At 39.1% G+C, this 23,655-nt stretch overlaps 1 protein-coding gene across 6 annotated transcripts in view; it reads right to left on the bottom strand.

The window, feature by feature from the left end:
- Nucleotides 1–23,655, bottom strand: part of LOC114056091 (ubiquitin-conjugating enzyme E2 E1) — a 45,086-nt gene that overhangs the window by 2,909 nt on the left and 18,522 nt on the right. For all 6 annotated transcript variants that reach the window (XM_027880960.1, XM_027880959.1, XM_027880958.1 and 3 more), the window contains one exon: nucleotides 5,861–5,993. In XM_027880960.1, the coding sequence (XP_027736761.1) occupies nucleotides 5,861–5,993 (133 nt within the window). The remainder of the gene's footprint in view (nucleotides 1–5,860; nucleotides 5,994–23,655) is intronic.

Raw genomic sequence — 23,655 nt, 5'->3', positions numbered from 1 at the left:
ACCCAAGAACGCCTGCTGCTTTCTACCTAGGGAACCTTAGAGGCATAGCAGACAAGAAACCAAAATGACCTTTGTTTCCCAGATCATCTAATCTTCAGAGGAACAGCAGCAATTACTCCCTACAGTCACATGGAAGTCCACGTGCATCAGCCTGAGCAGAGGGCGGACCTGCCCCTGCAGTACCTGCCCCAGCCCACACCGTTCAGGGCAAACCACAAGCCTGTGGCATTTGCAGTCGCCGGTGACGGCTCTGCCCTGGGTTGCCGAGCAGCTCGCAGCCCAGCCCCACTGCTTGCTCAGTGTTTCTCTATTTGACCTGCATCTTTGGTCTCCTGCCAAGAAGGCTCTAAATGTAAACGAGGTAAGAATTTTGAGAGATTAAACACTTCCAGAAGGGGACGCATGGAGTATTTCCAAGTAGATACAATAAGGACCAAATTACCAGAGGTCAACAATTCTAATTTGTAAAGACAGAAAGTTGTTAATCCTGATGCTGAGCACAAAAGCTGAATACTCTGTAGGCAGCCTCTCAGTCCAGTTGACTAATAACTGATAGCAAAACATGAATCCTGTTTGTCTTTAAAAGTAAGACTGACTTTTTAATTATTATGCATGAAGGAGGGGAAAGCAAAAACGAAAGAAGGAACTCCCTTACATTTGCAGAACAGGCTGGTTCTTTAACACGCCGTAAGATATAATCCTTAAGGGATATATCCATGGCACCAAAAGCAGTTTTCTCCAGCTAAAGGAACTCTACCAAAGCACTGTGGGAAAAATCTAAATTTGTTTTCACTTTAAAGCAGCAATTCAGAACTGAGATCGTGTTAGACACATGTAGTCCAGCTGTTTGACATTTACAGTTTTTGCTGACGGTACAAAAGCCAGCCACGCAGGGAACCCAAACGGAGCTGGAAGAGGGTGAGAAATTGGAGGCCCTCTTGAAAGCAAACAAAAACATTTCAAGTAAATGTTCACTACACCTTAAAGAGGGGGAAAAAAAAATATCATCTAAACCTAGCAGATTATGACCAAAATCAAAAGAAACTGAGCTACTTAGAAGGTAGTAAAGAGAACAGCATGTAGAATAGCAGAAAAATATAGTATAACTGAACAATCCTTTGGAAATGCCCCACCTGAGATTACATTAATGCAATAACTACACAGGGTTAAGCACAGCTTTTGAAAAGACATAAGAGAAGCTATTCTCAACCTTAGCCTGAAGTGATAGCAGAGGTTAATTTACACAAGTAGCAGAATAGGAGTGGGTGGAAGGAAGTGGTTAGAGGTTATTAATACAAATGATCAAAGCACACTCACCAGGTCAACACAAGCTACTGTTTTCACCTCAATAAATGAAATCTAACCCAACTATAATATAACTCTTGGGAAAATGTCCATTGTAAATAGTACAAGTAGTGAACTCTTAAACTCTAATTATACTTGTTTATTGGATTCTCCTAAATCTGGGCCCACCCAGCACGTGCCTGATTCAACTGCTATCTCAGACATAGGCAAAGCCAGAATACCACACAAAATGAGAAAACATAACAAGAAAAGAACAGATTAACACTAAAATCTTCAAAGTCGTGTATGGAATGCTCAATAAATGCAAAAGAACTCCATTATACATATTTAGGACATGAAAGAGAGTATCTGTCCCTGTATCAGATTTCTCCCACTGAAGCTCCTTGTACTTTGCAATGTATTTCCAAGTCAAATTTTAAGACTTTTCATTTCTCCACCCTCAAGTACAGTAGTGCAGTCCCTCTTTATATCCTTCCAGGAACCTGTTCATATCACTTCCAGCACAGTCCTCTGACTCTCCAAAAACGTTTGCACCAATATACTGAATCAAACCCTCAGCTGGAACTAGACCCATTCCTCAAAGGCTGCACCTGTATACCCTTTATCACACATCTCTAGGATGCTCATCAGCCACACAGCAGTTGTCAACAGTGGTTATTGCCTCAACACGTTCTCTCATGCATATTCCTAAGGGCATGCAAGCTTACCGGGGATGACCATTTTCACCTCATTTTATTTAAGAAAGTAAATCCCTTAATGACATTTCGTTTTCAGGTTGTGAAATGTGTTTAAGTACAGGCACTTCACCATCGGGCAGCCCACAGCAGGGACTGTCCTCAAAGACTCAAAGACACAGTAGAGGTTTTCTTCCACTGATCTTACTAGGCTTACCAAGGAAGATTCAAGGGAAACTAGTCCTCTTTCTTTAAAGAGTTTAATCTTTTCAGGGCTTTTAGGCTTTTAAAATTACATTCTTTCAGGCTTTTAAAATGACATTCTACTCTATTCTAAAATTACTCTACTGCTCTGCTAGTGCTTATCATCAAAGTGATACACTGGGTTTTGTTTCAACTTGATATTTCTTTATTTCTTGCCCTAAAAGACATATTAAGGAAGGCTATGGTAATTAAATTAGCCTACCACTTCAAGATGACCCACAAACAGTATTTACTGGTCACTGCAAGCAGTTGGGACAATCTGAAATCAACAAAATAGCAGGAATAAAGCAGGAGCAATAGGATAATTATATTTTCCGCATTACCATTTATTAACACTAGCGTAGATATTAACACAGAAGCAGCAAAGAAAGGCTCTTCACTTAAACCTGGAGTACTCATGTAGCACAAGTATCTTCTATTAGAGCACCACTATGCTTTCTCCTATATCCCCTCTCAGTGTGACTGAAGCTATATGTATTTTATTTCCATACATATATGTGGTTTGTAAACCAACTTGGACTTTGCTAGATGAAAGACTCCATTTAAATGAGACTGCTACAATACAGTGAATGGTCACTAAACTAGTCTTTTAAAGCCTCATTAAGTTGTGCTTGCTTGTTTCTTTAATCCCACCCTTCTTTTCATCTGGGTGAGGGCTTAGATCCAAAGATAAAGAGATTCCTGTCAGAAGCACAGAGCAGAAAGCAGGGCTGAGCTTGTATGACATAACTATATGTTTAGTTCTGCATCAGGGAACTCAGCATATAAGGCTGTCTCAGTAGTGCCAATACTTACAATATGGTCCTCTAAGAGATCCTACCTGACCCTCAAGGCAGAATGTGGGTACTCAGAGAGCAAAGGCTGCAGCTCAGCCTGGGGCATCTGCACCCCCGTGGAGCTGCTGAAGGGAGAGAGGCTGCAGTGCAGACCTCAGGCTCAAAGCAGTGCTGAGACCTTTCTTCTGAGGCAGGACAGGCAGCAGATCTGCCTGCAAAAGGTGTGCCCAGGTGGAGGACACCTGGGAGTTGGACAGCTGGTTCCAGGCTCAGTCTGCAGTGGACCCACAGTGTGCAGCCAGGCAGGCAGAAGCATTCCCACCAGCACACAGGGAAGGTAGGGGGGGCAATAATGCAGAAGAATGAAGCTTGCCACAGCAAAGACCTGCAGAAGGAAGAGCCTTCTCCCAAAGCCTGAGGTGCCTCTGCAGAATTGCTTGACATCAGGAAAGACACGGAGCTGGGTAAGGCAGCCCCATCCACTCCCTGTGTACCAACCAGCACAACTAAGAGAAGGCAACAGGTGCCAGTAGTAGGAGAGTCTTCAAAGAGGTGCACAGTCACTCGTGTGCAGACCTGATGTACTCTCTAGAGATGTGCTGCTCACCAGGGGCTTATAACAGGGATGTCACAGACAGGCTTCCAGGCCTTGTACAGTCCAGTGACTATCACCCACTGCTGCTGTTTCACCTGGGCACCAGTGATACATCCAGGACCAGTCTTGGCAGTGTCAAGAAGGATTATAGAGCCCTGGGAGCGACAGGAAAGAACTGGGTAGTTTTTTAATCAATCCTCCTGGTCAGAGGGAAAGGGTTCAAAAGGGCCAGTGTCATCTGGTGAATCAACAGTAAAGGACTGATGCTCCAGTTGGGTGTTTGGCCACTCAGACTATGGGACTTGCTTTGAGAAACCTGGTCTGCTGGGCACTGATGGGGTCCATCTGCCAGAGAAGGAAAAGAGACCTGAACAAGGAGCTCCTGGACAAGCTCAAACACATAAATGAAGCCTACAGAGAGTGGAAGAAAGGACAGGTAGCGTGGGAGGAATACAGAGAGGTGGGCCTGTGCAAAACCCATGAAGATCAAGGTGGCCATGTGCAAGGTCCTGTAACTGTCTTAGGGCAATCCCAAGCACTCATGAGACCCCATCTAGAGTACTGCACCCCGACATCAGAAGCATGTGAATCTGTTGGAGTGAATCCAGAGGAAGTCCACAAAGACAATCAGAGAGCTGGAGCACCTCTCCTGCGAAGACAGGCTGAGAGAGTTGGGCTTTTTCAGCCTGGAGAAGGCTACATGGAAACCTCAGAGCAGCCTTCCAGTACCTAAAGAGGGCCTAAAAGAGAACTGGAGAGGGACTTTTTACAAGGGCAGAGAAAGGGAGTGACAGTTTTAAAATTAAAAAAAGGCACATTTAGATTCGATATTGGGAGGAATATCTTTACTGTGAGGGTAGTGAGGAACTGGAACAGGTTGCCCAGAGAAGTTGTGGAAGCCCCATCCCTGGAAGTGTTCAAGACCATGTTGGATGGAGCTTTGAGCAACCTGGTTTAGTGGAAGGCATTCCTTCCCATAGCAAGGAGTCTGGGACTAGATGATCTTTACGGTCCCTTCCAACCCAAATCATTTCATGATTCTGTGATGAGTCTGGATGAGCCTGGGGTGATAAATGCTTCTGACCTGCAGCACAGAAAGCAAAGCTGTAACAAAGCTCCCTCTTTAAATGCATACTGGGCTCATGGCGTAATAAACTGCATATAGTTGGTTGGACAATACATTTTTCTATGCAAACTAATGAAACAAAAAAAAAGAAGGAAAACTATTCTAAACTGAATTAAGTTCTAACCCAAGAGAACTACGTGTGTTGCCAAAGAATCTCCAAAAACGGATGGACAGATGTCAGCAGGAAAGCACTAGACATGCCCCAAGGTAGACCATGCTGTTTGTGAATCAGAGTCCTATCTTAGGGGAAGAATTTAAGGTCCTGTTGATACTCCTAGAAACCTTCAAGTTATGCTAGAAGAACAGTCAAAATGTTTCTTTAATTTGGCAAACTTGTATTAATTTGTCTTGCCTGACCAATCAGCATTGTCTCTGCTGAGATGGACTGATGGCCTGAACTATGACAAATCCTTTCTACTGCAAACCAAACCAAAATCTGAAGATGGGGCAGTCGTTAGTGTTTATCTCATGAATCAAACAACTTTTATGCAGAGAGTTAAACACGCACATAAATGCTTTCAGATACAAGGCAAACACTGAGTGTATACACAACCACCTCTTCTTGTAACCAAACACTCTTCCCGTGGCCAAGTATTGGAACCACAAGATAACATTCACTTGCACTGGTATTTGCCTAATAACACTGGAACACAAACACACTGGAATGTAAGAGCTTCACAAATATAATACACCTACAGAAAGTTTGTTACTGTACAAAGAGGTGAACAAGTGTCCAACAAAACAGACTAATTAAATACTACCTTAGTGGCCAAGACACAGGTAACTTATGCTTACAGTACCCAACTGGTTTGAGAAACAAGTACTTGTAGCCTTCCTCCTCTCCTCAAGTTTATTTACTTCTCTTCCCAGTCCTGTCCCAATGCTTGCACTAATTGCTTTGGACCTCTTATAAACAGAAGCAGGGAAAAACAAAAACAAGGTCCAAAATTACAATCAAGAGGACCATAAAAGCTGTTAACATTAGCTAATAGAAAGTTGTGTAATGTTTGAAATGGGCTTAAGTTTGGCTTTCAGATGGGCTGCTTTCCATTAACACTGCACGCTACTCAGTGGTCTGTTGAGCATTCATAACTTAAGGCATCAGCTACAGGTCTCTTACCTTTGGAGGCTTGAAAGGATATTCTGGTGTAAATGTGATGTCAAGGAAGAAAACACCTCCCTCATAGACTGAGCCCGGAGGTCCTAGAATGGTTGATCTCCATTCGTAGATGTTGTCACCTTTGGGGCCAGCACTAAGAGATAAAAACCAAAATTGTTTAGCAATATGATTACAGCTCTGATAAATACGACTTCTTACATTCTTCAAGTATGATATGGAAAAAAGTATTCAGTGTTAGTCTTTATACACTACCTGAAGTAGAGACAGGGATTAAAAGTAGATTGAATGCTTCCAGAATCTCAAGATCTCACCTGGACTTATCAGTGTTCCAGACTGCTTAGCAAAGCAGAGAAACTAGGGATGGGGCATAGTTTCCAGCCACTCTCTCCCAGCCTTTTTATAAGAGTAGCATTGCCCAGAACTACTCTCAAACATGCTACACTATCAACACAACAGAAGAATTAAGTTTCAAGGAACAATTTCCTATTGTATTTCAGAAATGGCTCTTCCTTCTCAGTCTTAATAAAACTGTACCACATTAAAGACCATACTAAATAAATTAAGGACTTATGTTAATTTCATTAATCTTGAGTGTTCTTTAAAATTAAAATATATTTCTGCAGTATTGCTAAACCAAGGCTCATGGTATAATTGAAGGAAGCAAAATACACAATGATGCTCTTATACGTCTAAATTTTCTACATTTTTATCATTTTGCTACACTGATTTCTAAAATAAAGCCACGTGAAATTACCCCATTGATATTATTTGCATTGTGGAACCGCTTTTGTAAGGGGAATTAAAACAGCACTTCCTCAAATCAGCTTTGTCTAACTCTAGATTCTCCCTACCCTGCCAACAGCTCACTACAAGTGGTACAAACTAAAGGTGCTGCAGAACTCAAATGTCCGCTTGTTGAAAATTCGTTTTACTGAGATCCTCAGACACTTGTATTCTGCAGTGTGCCATATGTCACTGAGTAATTTTAAGTATAGCTTAACCAGTAAAGCCATTAATGGTTTAGGACTCCATTGCTGCCTCTTTTGTTCTGTGCTGCTATGGTAGTATTTTATCTTTGAGATGCCAGAACTGAAAACTCCCTTTGCATACAGGGAGGTGCTGACACAGCCTTTTCCATCATGGATGTACCATGGCTATGGAAACCTCTTCTTTCCCCATTCTTTTAATAAAGCTACTATAAGACAGAAGGATAGAACCAGGCACTGTTCATATTATAACAATCATGGAGCAGTATTACTTGAGAGGGAAGGCAATCCAGTAAATTCAATATATACATGACAATATGTATTTGATTAACGTGCAGGGAACCAGAGTAATCGCTAAGTGTTAGTAACAGTGTTACAAATAGAAATACAATTGCAAAAACATAAACTGTCAAAGTAACTTCACTGATCACAGACATGCTTTTTTTTCCCCTGCTCTCCGCAGTACTGGTGAACATGTTCTTGACAGCAGGGGAATCGGGAGGGAGAAAGGGAATTAATTATTTTATCATACCTAAAATTTTATTTTCAGATTAGACTAATAATAAAATTTCACAACATGCTGGTGCTAGATAATTCAACAACAGTGAAGCTATGACTAAAAGCATGCTTCCAGGGGCAGGAAAGCATGTAAGACAGCAGTAAAGGGAGACAGATTCTCTGTAAAGTGATGCACCAGCCACGAGGGAAAGATTTTTCTCCCCAGAACATGAAACCTCATGCAGCTCAAGATCAGTACTAAATTAAAGTAAAAGCCATTCTATCCTGAACACTCCTGGCATCCCACTCCACCTTAATGACTTGTCCCTGTCCTATGCAGGTCTATATATCTGGACACTCAGTACTCTCCAGCTACCACTTGTGCATTAGACTGGAAGAGTGTTGTATTTCGGCAGGAAGCTCTGCCTCTGGAAAGACACCAACTTAACCGTGCAAACTTACTGAAAAGGAGTCTCTGGGGCACCCTCAGCCACTACTCCAAGGAATCACCTCTTTATGTATACATTAGCAACCTACCGACACGCTGTCATTACTGCAAGTTGCACCAGCGATCATCTTCCCCTCCCTCCCCTAAAGATGGAGCTACTGAACGGGAACAGGTACTTGAGCTTTGTTAGCACCGATTTACTGTTGGAATTTATATCATGAGAACTGCCAACTGGGAGCACTTCAGAACTCAAGAAATGTGATGTGCGATTAGCACTGAATACAGCCCTCTGGACCAACGAGAAATATTTCAACATTCCGCACTTTATTTCCAGCTTCAGCCCAAAGGACTGTCAATAAAAAAATCCCACAGACTTAAAAAATAATATATTATCATTTGTAATAGTCTTAGAAATCTCTTGTATCCTATTAGGTTTCCAATTAGAGCTATCACTGCACAGAAGTAATATACTGCTAGACCTCCATATAAAGAGTGCAAATCTTTGTTGCACATCAGTAGGCTTTAACAGTGATGTACTAAGCTTACCTTTTAAGCTTTTCGTAATTCAATTAACAGAGTGAAACAGCTGTACATGTCCAATTTTTACATATTAACATTGATTTGTTATAAAGGAAAGACTAGAAGAGGAAGATGCAAGCCAGCTTCAGAGCACAATATTGCTCAGATTTAACTTAGGATTAGGTAATATCAAACAGCTCGTGAAGACCTAGTGCTTAATAGAAAAGTGACGATGCTGGACCATAGCGTAAGAGCAGCGGCATTAACTTTCGATGGAGATATCAGAGGTTAAAATTACATCCTTTGTTTAAAATCCTTGCAATTATCTGCTTCAAAATGAAATTTACTGATGCATAGACACAGGGCTCAGAGGCACAGCTGCCACCTTGCTTGAGGTGTGTCACCACTGCTCAAATTAAGTGTCTAGATCTACTAATACAACACTTTGAAGCTGTGCAACATATGACCACTGGGAAGGCAATTTTAACCAATTAAATAGAAACTGTTTACACTGCAAGACAAGTGTAGAGAGCAACTACTTTCTGTATTAACTCAGCAGCCCACAGCCTCTTCACTTCCAAAGAAAGAAATTAATAAAAGAGCTGTAATGCAGAGTAAAAGATGACATCCAAAAGAAAACTGAAAAGATCCCAAGCCATTATTATCCTACCAGGCAGCACGTGTTAAACAGCAGTGCAACTGACATCTCTCTTCCTTGGAAAAACAGCGATATACTCAGTGAAGATGTGCTGCACCCACTGCAGCAACTGTTCCTGATCATTCCCAATAATGCTGGCTTATGCTCTGGACAGATGTTATGACGGAAACGCTCCTTGGGAAACTGCCCCATGCCAAGGTTTTGTTCAAGGACTATTTAACTTTCCAAGTCCAGAAGCAGGAAAATGCAAGACATTACCTCCTGGTAAATAGAGAATACCATAAAGTCTCAGCAGAGGTGAGACCAGGCTCAAAGTTCCGCAGGGGTCATGTCCCAACCAGCCTTGTGTTTCTTTGGAAAAACTTGATCTTGCTCTGCCTCCTTGTGCTGGCAGATGCCGTATTCTTTCACAACTTAAAAACCAAACAGGTAAATTACAAACGCCTGCAGCAGAGGCTGGGGAGCAGAACGATGCCTCGGTAAATGAGCTGCAGATGCCTTGAGGTATTGAGCAACAGTAAACACAGGACTGTGCCTCAGAGATTCAGTGTTTGTGGAAGGAACACACACACACACACACACACACACACACCTTTTCACGAATCGAAAAGGCTGAAATGACAGATAGTCTGCAAGAACATGTGGCTTTTTTGTATTAAGCCATTCAGGTACAACCTTCACCACAGGCCTGCATTATGTGATACCACCCTGATACTCTGCACACACAAACTCAGCTTCCTCCTCCACGCTGGTACCCCTGGGCAAATCACTTGACGTACGCCTAAGCCATAGAGGGAAGGCAGGACTTTTTGGTGCTCACCACATATAGCTAACGTACAAAAATCCCTGGGAATACACTGAATGGTACTTTCCAGGAGAATGACTCAAAGAATCCACTGCTTTTGTCAACATGCTAGTTTATTTGGAAAATACCTGGTCCTTTCTAGGGGCTGACCAAATGATAAGGTAGGTGCTCCCCTGAGTGAAATTTCAGGCTGGCAAATACTTTAGTTCCTCTTCTCTGAGATACAGAAAACACACAATAGCAGATAACCGCAGTGATAAATACATCAAAATGGTACAGACACTAGGTTAATACCCTGATATACCAAAGCAGCATATATTCCTTTTAAAAGCTAACTAATATAGCAGAGCAGTTAAGAAGTGCCAGAGACTGCTATCCATCAGGGTGATAAGAAGTGCAATTTCATGGTATGCATAAGGAAATAACAGCTAATGAAAACCTACAATATGTTTCAGTTAAAACCACAAGTAACAAAACCACGAACTCATACTCCAACTACTTCATATCCCTAGCTGCTATTTTTGAGGCTATTTCGACCTGAACATGAAGAGCCTGATGCAAGTAGCTAAGCTGTTTTGAAGTTGCACACTTGGGGAAAATAAATATAAATTCTAAAAACACTGCAGACGTGACCTTTTCCAAGGGACATAGCTCAAATCAGAAAGCAAACAACATACTAAGGCCCATGAGAATTCCAAGGTGGCAGAGAATCTAATGATCCCCAAAATAAAGCTGTACCATTACAAACCATGACAGCAACATCAATATTTTTTTTCCTGTTGCTTTATTTTGTAGTAAGAAACCGTGAATGGCTGAACATGGAAGTGCATCTTGGTTATGGACTCATGACTTCACTAGGTAGCTTTGGGAAATATTTAGTTGAATGTTAGAAGGTCTCTTTCTTCCCCTTTATTTCCTCCCCCCCTTTCCTTTTTTTTTTTTTTTTTTTTCCCCTCCAAAGATGCAAGCCCAAAATGCATTAGAAGTTTTGGCTACCGGGGAGGCAGCATATCATTCTCACATGAAGTTCTGGTGCACCTTGATTTCTGACCTCAGGAACGTTTTCTGGTAGCCCATTAGGTGGATCCACACTGAACTTGTTCACTTACACTGTTAGGCTGAATCTGGTGCAGAGATTGGAAAAGCACCCTAGAAGATCACCCAGGTGATCTAGTACTAGATCACCAGTTTACAAACAAGCAGGACAGTTCAGCCAATGAAAAACACACACTTACAAAATCCCCCATTCAAAGAAATTTTGCTCTAGAGATCTTTAAGCAAGCTGAGTTAAAATGGGAATGTCGCAGAACAGAGTGAAAACCAACCAAACAAAAATGCAGCCTTTGACCGAAACATCACTTCAAAACCTTCATATTAATGCACAGGTCTAATTTTAGAAATAAATTGTCACCTTCTGCACATGCTTTAGCTACCAAAATGTATTATTTTTATTACTAGAGCACCAAGACACTCCATTCACAGCCAGGACCTCACTATGCCAAGCCTGCTACAATACAATCCAAAGACTTGTGTACACAACTTACACAGGTTTTCCAATTATAAAATAAGCATTAAAACGTTACACAATTACTAGGAAGAAATCCAAATAGACAAAAAAGTAGTAGTTAAAAGGATACCTGGGGGCATGCATTTAATTGCCATTTTTTGGCGAAAGTAGTTTAAAAGTGGGATGTCTTCCATTTTTAGTCAAAGAATGGAAATTAAAGGAAAAGAAAGGAAAAAATAATCACAACATAAGAAAATCCCTCCTGGGTAATGGTGGGCAGTTAGAGGTAATATACTGGATTAACATGTGCCTATATGAACGAGAGGGACAATTTTTGCCCACTGTCATTACGCGCAACCAAGCTGCTCCTCTGTATTAAAATTAGCCAAAAATGATGGATTGACATAGATGAAATTCCTATGGGCTCAATGACAGATAAAAGGAAAAGACAGCAACAGAATTTGCAGCTGGGTTTAGTTAAAACAGAAGAAAGGAGCAAAGGAGGGAAAGAAAGGTAAGTGAGCAAAGATGGAACATTACATTGCTACAGCAATCCAAATGAAATTGTAAAAACGGAACTTAATTTTCCTTCCATTGCACATTTGGGGGCATGGTTTTCAAGTACAAAGCAGTAAATATTATTATTTTTCTTGTAACTCATTGAAAGTATTGTATTTTCTGTCTTCAATTTAAAATGGCAGTCACAATATTACTGCACAAGTGTAAGCGCCTCACAAACCCCGCATTTCTAACAGAGAATTGTGTTAGAAATAATATTCTTCTGTTCATTTTCATGCACAAAATTTCTGTTTTAGCATCTGGGAAAGCTTTTCCCTTAAGTATCAGCCTAATGTAAAATTGCAGAGCTTTGAAAAATTGCACAAAACTTAAACTGGAGGATAAACGGTGCAGTGAATTACTGTCTCACTAGGTTAAAAAAGGAAATAAATAACTAAATAGCTCTGATAATGGAGTTGATAAGATGTTATGCAGGGATTTACGGGACTTTACGGAAAACTGATCATGAGGATTTATTTGAGGGAGGAAAAAAAAAGGACTATTTTTCCCAATTTATATAAAAAAATACTTGGCAATATCACACAATAACAAAGAGTCTTATCACAGCCAAGATCTCACTCTTTTTCTATTACAACAGGAACAGAAATGCCCAGGAGTACTTGCAAATTTAGGACCTTTACCTGAAATATTTCAGTCCCTGCAAAATATTACTACTTAACTACTTGGTGAAAAGGCCAAGCCTCCTGAACAGTTTCACTGCAGAGTTTGATTTTTAAACCATGCTTCAAAGATTTAAAATAAAATCTCAATTTTGACCTCAGGGAGCTCAGGAGGAGACTTAGAATATTCTCAGAAGTGTGCTGCAGCTCATTTTAGTTTAACAATAATCACTACAATTTAGGAGCAAGTCCTCATAAAAAGATTCAAGAAAAATTAATCCATTTAGCATTGGTTCCAAAACTGATAATAAATCCAGCCTGCTCAGCTCTCAAGGGTTTCCATTTTTCTCCGCAGTGGAGCTTCTTCTTAGCCTTCTCTACTGCAAAGTAGTAGAGAACTGGAAGTTGGCTCCCCTACATGCAGGAACATTTTCAGTGTCTAACTCGACTGCAGAGAGGTTGTTTCTGCAAGTCTGAGACTTTAGTATGCACAGTTTATACAGAAAATGCCAAACTAAGTAGTCAATGAAATAATTTTCATGGTACGCAATCCTTTCCTTTTCGCCTCCTAGTTTTAGGTTGACACCATGACCAAAACCTAAATAAATTTAAAAGTCTCATATGTTACCCTGCATTTCCCATTAAATAATACCCTGCACAAGAAACAATAAAACAAACTGGGAAAGAGCAACAGAGAATCTGACTCACCTAACAATTAGCAATGTCTTATTTAAAGTGACAAGAAGATGTGGTGGTAGAATCTGTGCTCTGCCAACTTAACCTTGTGTTATTTTTACATCAGTTTCCTTCCTGCCATTTGTCAACCAGACTATTAACTGCCAACATGGGAACAGAAATTCCTACACATCAGACCTCATTTCCAAATTTAGTATTTATGACACAGATGTGCAATTTGCAATTGGTAAGCAAAACCAGGCAGTTTCACAAATGTGTTATTTCTCCAACTACACTATTTGTTTGTGGCCTTTACGCACTCCAACAGGTATACGGAATGAATTGGTATAGAAATATAACTGGTAAATCTATTTGTTTCTGCAATTTCAATGCTTGCACAAAGCAAACACACTCTTTAACTGGTTGCCTAGCATCTATTTGACAGACCTGTAATTAAAAACAAATAAAAGACAATCAATACTATTAATAAATATGAAAGTTCTTGTGTCACTAATCTCAAATGTGGTATACTCCTCAAAAGAAACCAAAAGCTCTACTTCCTGCTGGCACGTACTGGGATACAGTAGGTTCTTCACACATGGCAGAGAAATGACCCCCTCTGACAACTAAACAGTTCAATAATGTCCCCTTTCTGCCCAAAAGCAGCCCTAAATGTGCTACAGTGAGTGATCACAGGGCTCCTCCCTAAATACCATGATTTAACCATTAGGGAAAACAGAAATCTACCACAATTAACCTGCCATTCCACAATCAAGCTGGGATCTGTATCTGTGTCTCTGCCTTTCATGCCTGTCTCAATAAACAGACAAAAAACCCAGCCAGCACATTGTAAATATTCAGGCACCCTGTAGTACATAAAGTGTACCACTGCTAGGTTTGAACCTACATGATCTAGAGGTTTCTCTCTCTTCACAAGTTACTTGCCCTGTTCAAGGAAAAAAAATTAGAGGACCCAGCTATTTCATAAGTCCAGGTATCCAGCACTGAGCCATCATAATGGACTGTTTAATTTTGACTTGATCATCAGTTTGCCGTATTGATTTCATTATAACTAGTAATTCTGCAGATCAAGAAATGCATACCCTAAATGAGTTAGAACACAAGGGCAACAGCAGTTACAAACCAGCTTGGAAAAAAACAGCCCCAGAAAGTTAAAGATGATGTGAAAAAATTGGCAAGGTGCCCCTACTATGCAGAGAATTGAAAGCAGACAAGACTCTCAAACTTCCTCAAACAAATAAGGACAAGGTTCTTGTGGCTTCATCCAACTGTCTCCTCAAGCTAGCTGTCCTCCCCTTACTTCCAAGGGGAGGAAAAGGGCTAACTTTAAAGTGAGCAGACAATGGCACTGCCAGAGTAAAGGATGCACTATCGTCTCTCTTGCACTGAACTGCAGGAATCCTGTTTAAAGTCTGTACTCAAAACAGATGATGAAGTATTTTAAGATTACTAGTTTACATGCAACTCTTAAGTTGGATAAAATCTGCTCATGTACCACATGCTCCTAAACTGTCCCACCACCTACCTACCAACAAACCAACTCACTCAAAAAACTATGCTATAAATTAAAACAAATCCATCAGCCAACCAACATCAAGAGAGTCTCCTTCCCATTAGATCACTTGACAGATAGAGTCAACATCACTTAAGAACCAGGCTGTCCCAGCATCTTGGTTTCACATCATTATATTTCTTCCCATCAGCATACCAGTGCTGATACCATTATGTTGCTAAACAATACAGTATGTTTTGAAGGACATATCTTAATCATACATGAAACCTAGAAAGAAAAAAAAAAATCCAATCTAGATGTCTTCCCCTTCTCCTTTACCTTCATTAGACTTCCTTTCCTTGCCTATGTTTAAACTAAATAAATTAGGATCACTGCACTGGGATTAACTTATTTCACTGCAGGTGCTAATAGCAAAATTACACAAACCAGCCAATACCAAACCACAATTGAGTCACTGCTCTCAAAGCAACAGCAAAATATTCTCAGTTATGCTGCACTACCTAGAGCATCTCCTTCCTGATTTTCCACAACTCTAAACTATCAAAATTATCTGGCAGAAAAGTAATTTGAGAACATTGCCTTTGAGATTTGAAACTGTGGCATGTACAAACTAGAAATTTTATCTGAAATCTAAGATGAGAGTTTCTTTAAGTAAAACAAGATTACCTAGACTGTAATACAGCACAGCTGCCAGCCAACTACACAGCAGTCACTAAAAATTATTTATATACCACTGCAAGTTGTTCTCATTAATAACAGTTGCAGACATGAGCCTGTCGGAATAGCTAATCAGCATTTACTGTAGCAGTTACAAATATTCTGAAGCTGACATGAGGGCAAAAGCTTAAAAACACCCAAAACTTTACAAGAGACTTCAAAGAGAATTTTCTTTTTTTCCCCCAGCAACTTTACATGCGTAAGGATAGCCCAAATAAACATTTGTGGTGGGTTTCTAAAGTTTTGGTTATTTTTTTGTTTTCAGAGTATTAGGAACATTACATTTAAATCCCCATTAAGAGCCACAGGCAGACTATGCAGTGCTCCTATGTAACATATACAGTTTTGAGGTCTTGCATGCCTTAACATGAAGGAGAGATATAGTCCTTCATAAAATATGTTTGTTTTTTTTTTTTTCTTTTCTTCAGAACTGTATTTGGCAAATGAAGTTAAGTAACTTCCTCCAAAGCAAAAAACTGTCATATCATTGACTTTCAAACTTGCCAATGCCTTCACTTCATGACATTTTTATTTGGAATTCTCTCCCGAATGTAGTGAAACACTAGCAATGAAGTGCCAGGCAATAATAGTTCCAACGTAGGGCATTACATCACTGACACCTTTTATGAAAAGCACATCACATTCACACACAAATCCCAAACTGGTGTCTTCTCCTCCCTGATTTCCGCCAAAGTGAGATGACTTAGCAACAATTAAATAAGTTGGAAAGGCAACACCCATGCACTGCAGTTAAGTTCTGCTGACAGAGGACCACCGTAGGCTGGTAACAGGGAGCTGCCAGGGAGCACAAGAAGTCTAGGCATCCTCCTCAACATCACTCCTGGTCTCACACAGCTTGGAAACTTGCTCCTTCAGCTGATCACTCGTATTCTTAGTTTAAACTAAATTCAAACTTTTTGCTGTCGTGAAAAAAAAAAAAATGTAATTTTTCTTTTAAAACCCTTTAATTACTTGAAACCACTGATGCTAAATAATACTTCATGTATGTTCTCATGATCCAGAGGCTTTTCTAGCCATTCAGAAAGAAAGACATATTTTCCTCATAAACTTGTGCAATCCAAGAAGTTCCCAAGTAAGCGTCTTAGGGGAATTTAGTATAAATTTACATCTCTTTATTGGATGCTGTTAACATATCTATTGGTAATAGTGCTAGCAGGAGATTTTCTACTATATTTCATGAACAGAGGCAGAAGGAGGAGAGCACACGTCACAGAAACATGCAAGCACTTTAACGACATACAGCAGCATACATTTTCTAACCTTTTAACCTCAGCACTGTTACAAGTTGCACCGTAGAGCAAGAGTGACAAGATCAGGAGAGAGTATGTTTTGAGAGCTGAGCACCGCTTTTGTTATGCTGTAATCATTTCCATACAGACAGAAACAAAGAGGTGTGCCTACAGTACTGTAGAACTGTCACAGAGATAGATGAACAGTTTGCACCTTATTTTACACTATTAATTTTTGAAGACAAAAAGAACACATCATGTCTAATTAGGCACAAGTAGGAAAATAGTGTAATAGCACACAGTAGTATGGCAAAACACCTGGAAGAACTGACAGTCTTAATACCCATACTTGATGTAATTTTACATTGATAACAATATAAGAAGAGAAATAAATCTACCATTAGCTAAAATCACAGGGATTTTGGGTATGAAGGTAGGGAAGAGCTCTGTAAGAACAAAGGAAAATTATTTGTTTCCAGTCACTGCAGCTTCATTCACTTTGATTTTCTTCAGTAAAAGGCTTTTCAAATATTCCTTTTAGTGAAATAAAGATGTTCAAACAGCAATATGTTTACAATGTAAATATATTTACACTATGTTGGAAAATTTCTTAGCCCACTCAGACAATTCCACCTGAACTTTCAAGATAAAATAATAGAGGTATTTCTTCATTTAAGTTTTTATGTCAAGATCTCAGTTCAAAAACGACAGGAAATAAAACCCTTATAGTACACAGAAACAGACTTCTCAATGAATCAGTAAGAATAAACAATTTCCGAGAGCAGCTAACTCCCATCACTAAAACTGACCTCTTTTTTTTTTTTTTATTTTTTATTTTTTATTTTTTATTTTATTTTACAAGGGGTTTTTAATCCAATATAATTACAAGTTATCTCATCATAACTATTTTTTTTTCCAGTTAAGGCAAACTAACCAAAAATAATTCTCTTCTGCTGAGGTTGTTCTGTCACAGAAGAGTAGAACAGATCATTAACAGAATAGTGAACTAATCAATGCTAAAATTAATTTTTTTAATTCACTCTCTATAAATATGTGTCAAACTTCATGTCACACACGCAACTTTCAAGCCACGAGTTAATGCTACTACAGACTTGAAATCTGATCAGGCAAAGTCAACCTTAATCTTAAGTACTGGAGTAAGACACTAAAGTATGTGTGCCCTCCTTTTCAGCTTCAAGACTCAATTGTCTGAGAGATATATTATTTTGAAAAAAATATTACAGAAAATACTTTTAGATATTACTCTTAAAGGTACTTTGGTCACACATACATATATATACTGATACAGATGAATTTGTTTCATTCTGCACAAACCTTTTTACAACATGACTTACAAAGATTTTTTTTTTCTAAATGCAGTTTTCTCCCATATAAAGCAATGTTAAAATAAGGTTCAGTTGGCACATTAGTATAACAGAGGAGGCATTACTGCAAAGACTTTGAGTGAAAAATCTGTTCCTCTACTGGCTTATCAAAAGAAATACAGGAAACACCAGGCTCGATCTGAGGTCTACTTATTTTAACACCCCATCTTTCACTGGTTTCCAGTGTCAAATAGGACAGAGATGGGAATCAGAAGGCTTCTGCCAGGTCTTCTGATTTCCCCTACCATAGCAACACCCTCAGGGGTAAATGCTTGAGCCTCAAAATCAGGCATCTCTGTTTTCCTTCTGAAATCAGTATTATGAATAAGCTGCAGTAATTCTGTCTGGTTTTGCCCTCCACAGAAGGCAAAATTCAGACATTTTGAGGCTTGCTTAATTGCTGGCTTCAGTAATTAATACAGCACGGAATCCCTGTGCCCAATTTCATTCTGTAAAAATTAAATTTCTCTATCTTTTAATCTCATTCCACATGCCTTTGTTCTTGGATCAGAAGTCAGAGGAAAATAAACTTCCCATCTATTTTCTCTGGCAAATGCAAAATAGGAAAATAAATACTATGTTTTTGTTGTTTGTTTGTTTGTTTGTTTTTTTAAGGGAACAATACCTGTATCTTCACATGAGAAGTCCTCCAGTTCCTTTTTAGTAATTTCCATCTCTCCCCTCCAAAATCCACCTACTTCTTCAGTATTCTTTTTGAGATAAAGTGGACAGCATTCCATAGGAGTGGATAGACAAACTATTGCTTTTTATGTATTTGTATTGTCTTTTTCTCATCCACATGCCAGAAAAATCTACTGCCCTTTCTTTTTTCAAAACTGAAAGATTTATTATCATAGGTAATTATGTCCCTAATGAAAACTAGAGAAGTAAAGAATAAGATTCTTTCCCTACTTCAAAGTTTGCAGCAGACTACACATTGTTAAGATCTATCCTGTTGGCAAATATGTGTCAAGTCTCTTTCTGGAAGCCAGTACTTCTGTATCAGTCTGGGCTAGTTGAAGTCAATGACAAAACTTCCATCAAATTCTGCAGAACTAATTCATATGCAAGGCAGGATAGAGAAACCTGTCCTGGGAACCTGGCAAACCAACGCCCCCCCAGCAGCAACTGCAAAAGCCAGATCGCTGCAAAGCACTTGGCCTGGGAGTTTACTTCATCACACTTAGCCCAGTCAGTAATTATGGCATTCCTCATTCTCACAGTCGGCAAAGAACATTTTTGAAAGCATCCTTGTTGCATCTACGTCCTGTAGAAAGACAAAATATTGTATTCTTTATGGAAGAATAAACTCAAAGAGTTTTTAATCAATCAGTGTTGATGCTGAGCATTTTAGAAACAAGCAATGAGCTTTGCTTCTGTCATTAATCTACTGTAATTTTTTGATAATTATAGGAGAACAGAATCTTACAGAGAAAGCATAGAGCTCTACAGAGAGCTAAACTCCTCTACAGGAGACAGTTTAAGGTTCTTTCCTTTAAAGCCACGTGATTTCTTCAAGTTACCTTTTCTGCACTCCCAATAACAGAATTTGGAGACTATTAATATTTGGTTAATGCCTAGGGATTTCTAAGTATTGTTTCTATTACACTTTTGCTCAACTACTTTTTTATCTTCTTTTTGAATCTAGATGTGGGTTTGTTCTGGTTTTGTTATTTTGTTTTTGATTTTTTTGTTTATTTGGCTTTTTGGGGGGTTGGTTTGTTTGTTTGGTCAGGGTGTGTTTTGGTTTTTTTTTTTAAAAAAAAGAGCTTTAGCCTATCACTAAGATATTTCTCCTCCCTGGCCCCAACATGAAGCAACTGCGTAGTTTAAAGTCCTGCTGAGATTTGCAGGCATAAATGTCAACTATAATAACCTTTTAACATATTTATTACTTCACTCCTGATATTTTTCCACTCTGTGGAATTAATCCCATAACTTGAAGTGCCACTTATTAAAAAGGTAAGACATGGTAAAGAGCCTGCTACCATCATCACTTCCTGTGCAGAAATATAGTGATTTCACTCATTACAGCATACTCAAGTTTCATCAGCGCTGTGGCTCTTGCTCTGTGCAGGTATTAATCATTTACGGGTCTTCGGATTCTATTGCTCACTTTGTAGGTCATTTCCGTACGCTTTCCCTTGCAACCTGATCAGACATGATGCATAATGGCCTTTCCTGGGACAAGCTGATATGGAAAGGGACATGGAAAAGAAGCATGAAAAGGGACAAAGACAATACGTGAGGAGGATTTCCAGTTCCAAAGGGATACAAGACAGGTGTGTACATGTGTATGTGGAAAAACACTTGCATATGTACAAGCTGGGACTGGACAAAGAGATTTCAGTGCAATGCTCAGAATTCAAGTAAATTTTAGTGTATAGGTAAGTTTAACTGGAAGAAACAAAAAAAACCCTACTCTTCTGATACAACATCTCAATGTTGTTTAAACCTAGGAGCGTGAGTTTAACATTGCTCTCAGATCACAATAATTAATAAGGCTGACTATGAACATTCATGGTAGCCACATGCCTGCCCAATTCTATTTCAAATTCTGTTATGTTCTTGGCCTCAATAATTTCCTCTGACAGTAAATTCCAGAGACTAATTATATGCGTGAAAGACACATATAATACCTTCTTTTTATTGCCCTTATATTTGCCACCTTTGATTTTAATAGAACATATTTCTTTGTTCTTCTGTTATGAGAAAAAGAAAACAGATGTTTCTAATTTATTTTCTCTTATACTACTATTCAATGCAGCATGAAGTTAACAGTTAAATGATTGAATTATTGCATCCTGACTGTGTTCTTCCAAACAGGAGTAAACTTGCCTGCCTGCTAGGAGAATCAGAGAAAGATGAACAAGTAAAGGAAGTATAGAAATTCAAAAACTTATGAACTTTGAGCATAAGGCTCATGACAGAAAATGAGAAAAAAAAATACCACAAGCATTAAAAAATGCTCCCCTCTATTCAATTATGGTATGCCTATATTTGAAAAAGAAAAAAAAAACCAAACCACCCAACAAACCACAACTAACCAAATGAAATATAGCACATATGGCTGAAGATACCAGTGAGGGAGAGCGACAATAAAAAAAGGCAAAAGAACTTTACACGTAATGTCACCCAAATCTCTAACATCACACATACTCAGCACGCTATTTTAAACCTCATCGTAGAAGCAGTTACAGTCAACAATTTTACCTTCTTTTGTAAGTGTAAGCAAGTTCTCAGGTGCCATCACCAGGGTCAGAGATGAATGGCTTAAAAGTGATCAATGCCACAGCTTTGCAATGACATTTCTGGGCATTTGCAGGAAGGGTTACATCTATATTTGTGTGTAACTACCATTATCTGGGGGTAAGCTGCATCAAACAAAAGCGTGACTTCAACCAAAACATTTAATAAAATAGAGATGTCCATGTAGAGCCATTAAATTTATAAAAAAGCAGCAGAAGTAGATTTCAAAGGGAACTCACCGGACTGCAGACTGATGATATTGGTGTTACAAGTTCAGTGGAAACCTTGCTTGATTTAGTTATCACAGGACAAGAAAGGACCATTCAGAGAAATTACAGAACTTTTATGTTACTTTAGCTATAGGACTGATCCCTACAAATAAAAGTTGCTTACTCTCAGATCCAATGCCAGCCTGCACTGCACCTAACTAAGCCCAATTCCAACTTTCCTCATCTTAATTTAATAGAAACAACACTGTAGTTCAGGAAAAATACACTTAGACTTCAATGCCTCACTCTGCAATATAATGGCACCCTTGATCTTTACATTAGAATCATTAATATACATTTGCTACACGTGAAAAGGCATCAGTTGTACGTGCCCAGCTTTGAGGACTTGAAGACAAATTTCGGAAGCGGAGAAAATCTTGTTGACAACACATGTCATTTGGATTAGATTTTTTTTTTTAAGGTGTATTTTCAACAGTGAAACAGATTATAAACAAATAGAGTGTTCTCATACTGTTGAGAAGTTCATTGTTCAGAGTCAAAACTCGGCAAAGACTGGAGGAAAGCCACTAGTCTGCTATGATTAGCCAAGGGCACAAGAGCAGAATTAGTTCTTACTTGCTGACAGGATTGGATAGAAAAAGGAAATGCAGGTGAGTGAAATACAAAATGAGGCATCTTAATTGAGTGTGATAACATTCAGATTGAATTTTCTTAAAACCATCACACATGTTTTAACAATCTTGAGTGAAAACGGAACACTTACCTCTAGTTCTGACCATACAGACCCTAATTCATATACAAAATCTGAGCATATGTGTGTACAAACATGCATACATACGCACACACACACAATCTGTACACCTCCTGAGCTGTACTCACTCAGTTCAGTGGCACACGGACACATATATAGTTTTCCACAGTGGTAGACCTAGAATAGCATTATTATTTTTGCTACAAAATGATGACAGGGAGACACAATACAGCAGCACTGATCTCAGCTAGTGCCTTTTGCTCTCTGTCACAAAAAAGAAGTTTGACTTTACCCTTTATACCACTGGGATTAACTGGCAAGTCAGCGTTATCCTTGGAGTCTGTTTTGCCCCCACTTAAAGAGACTTTCCCATGTATGCTTCTCCTGGGTGATGCAATGTTTGCAGTTTAGGAAAACGTGTTCTGTCAGCTGCTGCAAGTCATATTAAATCCTGAAGAAAAGTAAAGTTGATCTTACAATAATTCTTTTCCACACAGCTACTTTTGCACATTTGGTATGGGAAATGTAAACAAAAAGTAACTCTACTTTCTCAGAACTACAACTGCACTCTGCTAAGTGAATGCAAAAGGGGTGTTTGCACACATATGCACACCCTAAACGCACTGCTGACAAAGAGCAGATCTGATGCAACACTGTTCCACCAGAGCTGTTGTACAGATAATATCTAATGGTTTAAAAATGTGCAAATTATAATGAAATGGTGAGCAAAATAAAAAGCAAGCTAGAATCTACTTCACTTATTTTGAAGTCTGGCAGCTGTACTATATCCTCAGTCTTCTCTGACAATTCAACTACTGCAACAGATATTGAGAGGTACTACTTAGATCTTCCTTACAGTAAGGGATTTACCTTTAACTGCTGGCAAAATCCAAGTATACATTCCCCTCCTGAGCATCTTTTAATCTTTATAGTTTGCATTCCTTTAATCCATGTAAAGCAGACCCCAACCAAGTAGGTCTATCTCCCCAGCACAGGCTACAGAGGAAAGGCAGCTCTGGTTCAGCGGTGACTGAGTTCAGTGTATTTCTGAATAGAATGGAAAGCACGATCTAAGCTGTGCACGCTCCAATTAAAGCAGAAAAACAGCTTAGATTAAGAAAAAGTCTACAAAAAACATCTTAGCAGATGCGACCAGCACAGAGGAGAAATCGTGAGAGAGGCTGCCCAGTGGCTGTTGTGCTGGTTTTACACACTTTTCCCACTAGGGTAAAGAATGATCAAGAGACTCATCATCTCAATGAATACTCTTACTGGAAATAGCTTTTGTGGAAAGTCAAACCCTTAATAAATATATGCATTTCATAATTTTACTCCTGAGACTGTTCTACTGCATACCAAAAGAGGTACAGAAAGAATCAAAAACGTAAGGTAATTCAAGCCTCAA

The sequence above is a fragment of the Empidonax traillii genome, unplaced genomic scaffold (assembly GCF_003031625.1).
Source record: "Empidonax traillii isolate 1590-97213 ecotype Southwest subspecies unplaced genomic scaffold, ASM303162v1 scaffold81:size2596050, whole genome shotgun sequence".
Taxonomy (NCBI): Eukaryota; Metazoa; Chordata; class Aves; order Passeriformes; family Tyrannidae; genus Empidonax; species Empidonax traillii.
The sequence above is the reverse complement of the archived record's forward strand: the minus strand, read 5'-3'. Positions and strand labels throughout refer to the sequence as shown.